Below are 6,360 nucleotides of genomic sequence, written 5' to 3' on the forward strand. Positions count from 1 at the left end.
GTCTTGCAACAAACTCTGATCACTTCCTTGAAAGAAGGGTAGGGGGGCAAGCTGGACTCTCAGAATTGGAAGGTAGGCTCAGGTGGCCAAGAAGTGCCTCCAGTGGTTCGTTTATTGTTTCCTGAGCAAGGCATGAGCTACCCCTCCTATTCATATGGTTAAAGAGGTCAGAAGGAAAGGAGCTTTCAAATATGTGGAGCTGGCTTTTATGTTCTAATGAGTAGAGAGAGAGAGAGTCTCCCACAGTGCAGGAAGAGCCAAAAGAGGCATTGGGGAGGAATCACTCAGATTTACTTTGTTTTAATTTTTAGGTTTAGTACTTAGACCTTGTCACCACCAGTGTAGAAAGGGGCTGTTCATGTTAAAGAGAAGGTTGTTCTACTGGGTTTCAGGACAGAAAGGGCTCATTTTGGCACCATCACTGATAACAGTGACTCATTTAGTGTATTTCCTTTCAATCCACTCAGGGCTTCTGGAAATCTGCAGTCAGAGAGGAACCCTGCCAAATCAGAAATGACCTATTTAAAACAGCTGATAGACTTTTTCTCCTGCATAAGACTTTCCCTGCTAGAATTTATTCAGAGCAGTGCCCAGGGTACTGCCTAAGCTACCCAGGAGTGAAATGCAGAGAGTCTCAAAGGTATTTAGGTGTCTAAGTCCCATTGATCTGAGCTTTAGGTGCCTGCTTGATACACCGGAGGGAAGTGCCTCTTTGTGCTCAAGATTCTCAGCTGTGAAACCTCTCCTAGAGTTAGGGGCCTAAGCCAGCTGTCCTTTTGCATAAAAAACAGAGACCCACCCCACTGTAATCAACAGTTTTGGTAACGTGCCTTGGGAGGAAAGAAGCATAGAAAGGCCACTGACTTTTTGGCAGTGGCTGGTCTACTGAGTTTCATGGGCTTCTTCATTTTCTGGTTGCAGCCACAGCATTTTCAACTGCTCCCTGGGCTCTGCCTCCAGGGGCACTATGTTTAGGCATCAGTCAAAAGCAGCATGGCCCAGGTCAGTGAGAAGACTTGGTTTCTATGGCAACAGAGCTACACTTGCTCCCAGAACTCCTGCAGAGACATGTGGTTTGGTCAGCTTGCTACGCCTTAGAAGGATCCCCTTCCCAGCCTATGCCTCCTATAAGAAACCCACAGCTGAATGACTTTCTGACTCTCCCATGTATTCTAGAGGAAGGGTCTTCACTCCAGCTGAAATGCAATGGAATAAGAAGCCATTGCATTTTCTGTTACATTGTTAGATATAGGTAACATCTGCCAAGGTAACCAGTAATAGACTATCACTCTCCAAACACAGCCTCTAATAATTACAAATAATCTTAATGTCCCCCAATTACCTGTGATAAATGTGTAAAGACTTGTGGAAACAGATACAGACAGCCTGTGTTAGAGGATTCTTAGAGCATGATTAGCATATGGCTACTACTCAGCAGAAGGAGACTGAAAAAAATTACCAGTGCCACAGGGATTCTTTTGGGCTCTGGAAGTTTTACCCTTTCCACAAGGACTTAAGAAAAGTATGGGTCACTGGTGGTTAATATCTTTTGCTGGTAAAGACAATGCTCCTGTTTTCTTAACTCTCCGTCCTGAGGGGCTTCATTACTTCTCTCTTATGTGCTTCAGCCCATTATTCTCAGAGGCCTCTCCTACATTTCTAAGATATCAACATTAGGCTCAGGCTTCATTTTCTCATACAAAAAACTATACACGGTTACACTTCTTCAATCATGACTCTTAAGGCAGATTTTCTTGGAACATCAGAGCCTGTGAAGTATTTAAGTGGAAAACAAGTTAACTTTCTTTTAAGACCAGTACATGAAAAACAAATTTGGGGAAATGGAAAGAAAAGGAAATTTGACATATCCTGTGGTGGGAAGAGGGGATGGAGGAAGAAAGGGGGCCTTTATCTTTCTTCTACACAAGGAAAGTGGGCTTTGTGTGATTGGAAAAAAACAGGGGAATCCACAGGTATGCAGTTCTAATGGTTATTTCAGTCCACGATAAAGGGTGCATTTCATCACCATCGAATACTTATTTCTTTATTTTTTGTCAGCTTCCAGCATTTCATGCAATATGGTTTTACTGGGGGGGAGGAAGGGTTAACTTAATTTCTTTTTACAAATTAGAAATAAGACATTATAGCAGTTAATACACAACTAAGTTATGAAATATGGCAACCTTTCACTAAAGCAGATATTGGTGATTATTCCTTGTAAAAGGCTACTACCTGGCCATTAGCATAGGTCTGAGGTTTAGAGACTGTTCAACCAGATGTCTGCTTCAAAAGGTCCAAGTTGAGGTTGGAAACTGAATGTTTTGAAACATTTATTATAAGGCCTGGTGAAAAGATGAAACAATAAAACTTTCAAATCTGAAATGTTTCAATGTTTGTATTGGTGTATTTATTCCACAGTAAAAATAAACAGTACTTTAATTTAAAAATATAATTTGACAAAAAGAAAAAGGACAAAAACTAGTTTAGTTGGTGTTACAATACAGAAGTCTGCCTAAGTTCAACACTGCTACCAGCAGCTGCATTCTTAGATGGTATTAGATTTGGACACCATAACCCTGTCATATTACTCACTGAAAGTACAAATTTAAGTAACCATTAATGCTATATCAGCATTTGGAAGAATCTCTGTGCTGCACCTGCTAATGTGAATTCTTAGTGAACATGTATGACGAGAAAAATAGACTTGTCAAATAGTAAATTACACAAATCACTTATTGCTTCTGTAAACCCTTAGTACCCTACAATCCTCCTTCCCCTCTTTCCTTACCCTTGAGAGAATGTGGGTGTTAAGACATAGCTTGACACAATTAAGTTTTCATTTCCAATTTAACATTGTTGAAAGGCAGGTGGCAAGTTTTACCACCCTAAAGTGCTCAGAGGCTGTTATAAGAATTGTTTGTCTGGTTTACATTTGGGATGGGAAAGAGAAGACTGGAGACCTGACACAAGCAAAACACATTGACTTTCACTCTTAAATATTAACTTTGATATTGATCTTGCTTTCCAATGCATTAGAAGGTAACCATTTTCAAACATTTTCTTAATGTCTTTATTTGAAGAATTCACAACATACAATCACAGGATTAAGTAGTAAATACAAAGGGGTAGTACACAACTGTTCCTTCAGAGAAATGCTGAATCAGTCCCATTAGTTATGGTTCATTCACTTCTTGGATTTTGGTTGTGAGGCCATGTAGAGAGCTACCAGACAGTAGATGGTCCCTCCTATTGTTAGAGCCATAGTCGTCCGATATAGCAGCTGATCAGGAACTCCTCGTTTCAGATGTACTGGCAATCCATCAGCCTTCTTTGGGAGAAGAAAAACACAGCAAATGAAAAAAGGTGGAGTGTATGCTGATCACCACAAACAAGCTACTGCAGCTAAAATAAGGAGAATTATGAGAGAGTTGGAGAGGGTAAAGAAAAACCTCCACGAACCTCTATGTAACTAATCCTCCAACAGAACTTAGGGTTTCTTCCTGTAACTGCACAAAGGGAAGAGCAAGCTATTTTTATTTTAAGTGCAGCTATTTGTTTTATTATATGCACCTTGCAAATTGTAGGCACAAACATGCCTTGGAATATTTTCTCAAAATCCTTTATCATAAAAGGCACTTGACTGAAAAGTGTCACTAACTAGAGAATGGGAGAGGATTTGTATAAATCAAATGTTGTTCACCAATTCAGCATTACACATGCCAAGTGAAAATGGCATGCAAGAGAGAGCTGTGTACATTTTAAAAAGCACAACCCCTTGTCATTCTCACAAAAAACAGAAAGTTTATTCTTAATTTTAAATGAGAGAACTCCTATAAAAATGTGAACTCCACCCATCAGTCCCTCCCAAACAAGTTGTTAATCCACAGAGATAACACAAAGGCTCTGGAGGACACTACATATACCCTTATTCCATAGGTTTTGAGCACCAGTAAACGTTTACATAGCAGTTTATAAACAATTTAAAATTACTCAACACCACCAAACAAACCAGGGATCATCCAGTTTGTTACTTGCATTCAGAAGCTTTGTTGGATCATAAGCTTGTTATATGTTCCCAGAAAGAAAACATGTTTACAACTGACCTGAATGTGATAAGCACATGTAGCAGTGCGAAGAAAGGAGATCTGAGGTTTTTCTCCTTTCTAGCAGATGTCCTGCCAATACAAGGATTCCTGTGCAGAGTCTCAAGGTACTGAGACCATGAATGATCAAGCTACAAACATTAAACTATAGGAGGTTACGAAAATTACTACAAACCCTTTCTGAAAGTTTCACATATTAATGTATTTTGGACCAAATGTTGCAGAATTTGAGTTACACCAGTGCATGCCCTCTGGTGCGGACCCACTGATGGCATTGCACAGGTGCAATGAAGGGCAGAATATGGCCCACTATCTTCAGCCCTTTTTATTTAAATTTGATCTTAATAAAGCTTCTCTTCTTACCTGAAATAGCTTCTGGAGGTCCGGCACCTTGTTTTTACCCGAATAAGAAACAGCTGCTGGCGAATCTGAGGCAAGTTTAGTTGGCGTTCCAAAAATCAGAGCTGGCGATTCTGTGGATGCCAGTGGCTTGAGTCCCTGAAAATGGAGATTTAAGTGTTGAGTACCTGGATATTTAACAGTTGAAAAGAATGTACTGCTAATCATGTTCCAAGCAAACAAATTACCACAGCTAAGATGAAAAGGCAGAGAGAAAGCTAACCTGGCTACATCCCCCCACCTCAAAAAAAAAATTTGAAAACAAACAAAAACACACTAAAATGACATCCAATTACAAATATATTAGAAGTGACTGTCAAATTTCTCAGCTAGCTTTGGCTCAGGACTTGCTTACTTGCAAATGGCAAGTGAATTTGTCAACTTTCCATGGTGAATGAGGATTTACCTATCAGATTCTCCACATTTTTTTCAAAAGTTTCTAGCCCTTATCATTGCAGAGAGGGCCTTCTAAATGTGAAGTTAAAGTCAACTAAAGTAGTGTTTCCCTGAAATGGTATCAAGTATCAGAGGGGTAGCCGTGTTAGTCTGAATCTGTAAAAAGCAACATAGGGTTCTGTGGCACCTTTAAGACTAACAGAAGTATTAGGAGCATACGCTTTCGTGGGTAAGAACCTTGCATCTGAAGAAGTGAGGTTCTTACCCACGAAAGCTTATGCTCCCAATACTTCTGTTAGTTTTAAAGGTGCCACAGGACCCTCTGTTGCTTTTTTCCTGAAATGGTAGTCAGCCTGAAATAAAAAGAACAGGAGTACTTGTGGCACCTTAGAGACTAACAAATTTATTAGAGCACTTCTGTTCTTTTTGCGGATACAGACTAACACGGCTGCTACTCTGAAACCTGAAATAAAAGTGAAGAGTGCCTCAAGGCCCAAATCCTACTCTGATGCACTGCCTGAACAGCAGGGGAATTCCTCAGACACCTGGGGGGAATGACTGACAAATAAAGAAAGACCTAATGATTGCTGCAGGCAGTGGCACACACCTTAAATGAAGGTGTGGCAATGGGCTGGGGGAAATGACTAGCACCATCTCCACTTTGTACAGGTACAGCAGTTGCTGCTGGATGAGAGGACACTGTTAAGCAGGAATAATCACCTCCTCCAGCACTCAGCTGGTACTGCTTCTACTGCTATTCCCCATCCCTCGAGTCTCTACTGACTGAGCCATAATTTAAACCTTTATTTCAGATCATGTACTCTGATTTGATACCATAAAACTTATTTATTGGAGAGGTTTTCATGTACACTACTCAAAGTTATGGTTCCCCCAGCAACTGTAAGGTGGCCTGCTTGCATCTCTCTCTCTCTCTCTCTATTATATATTTTTATTTATTTATTTATTTATTTATTACTATACATGGAGTTAAGTTATGCCTTCATGTGTGTGCAGTGTGATAAGATAGGGTTACTGCGAAAGCCATAACTTAAGTTTTCTGATTTGTCCACATAAATGGAGAAATATGCATTAATTCAACAGCGATGCTGAGATTTTAGTTTGATAGTTTTTAAATTCAGAGTAATGCAAACAGTGATCCAATGCAGTGGGCAAAATCCTGGCCCCATTGAAATCAATAGGAATTTTACGACTGACTTCACAACGCTCAGGATTTCACCGTAGGGTTTAGTTCTAAAAGATGCTTGAGATTTTTGCAGTGCATTTAGTAAAATGCTAGATTACAATATGCAGTGGAGGACTTCATTATTTTCTCTCTTTATAAACCAAATTTTGTTATATGAAAGGCATTAGTCTTCATTCAAGAATAAATCAACTGCAAATCTAAAGTTTTAGAAGTAACTGAGTAAACAGTTTGAAAACTGGCTTAAAAAAAAAAAAAAAA

General features: G+C 39.6%; 1 protein-coding gene across 1 annotated transcript in view; it reads right to left on the reverse strand.

The window, feature by feature from the left end:
• Window positions 1–2,122: 2,122 nt before the first annotated feature.
• LOC112102634 (cytochrome c oxidase subunit 7A-related protein, mitochondrial) overlaps window positions 2,123–6,360 on the reverse strand; it is a 13,197-nt gene continuing 8,959 nt past the window's right edge. The window contains exons 2-3 of the mRNA XM_026652560.2: window positions 4,467–4,601; window positions 2,123–3,328 (exon numbers count right to left, since the gene is read on the reverse strand). Coding sequence (XP_026508345.1) covers window positions 3,185–3,328; window positions 4,467–4,601 — 279 coding nt within the window. The 3' untranslated portion in view covers window positions 2,123–3,184. The remainder of the gene's footprint in view (window positions 3,329–4,466; window positions 4,602–6,360) is intronic.

The sequence above is a fragment of the Terrapene carolina genome, unplaced genomic scaffold, assembly GCF_002925995.2.
Source record: "Terrapene carolina triunguis isolate 2854851 unplaced genomic scaffold, T_m_triunguis-2.0 Scaffold120, whole genome shotgun sequence".
NCBI lineage: Eukaryota > Metazoa > Chordata > Testudines > Emydidae > Terrapene > Terrapene triunguis.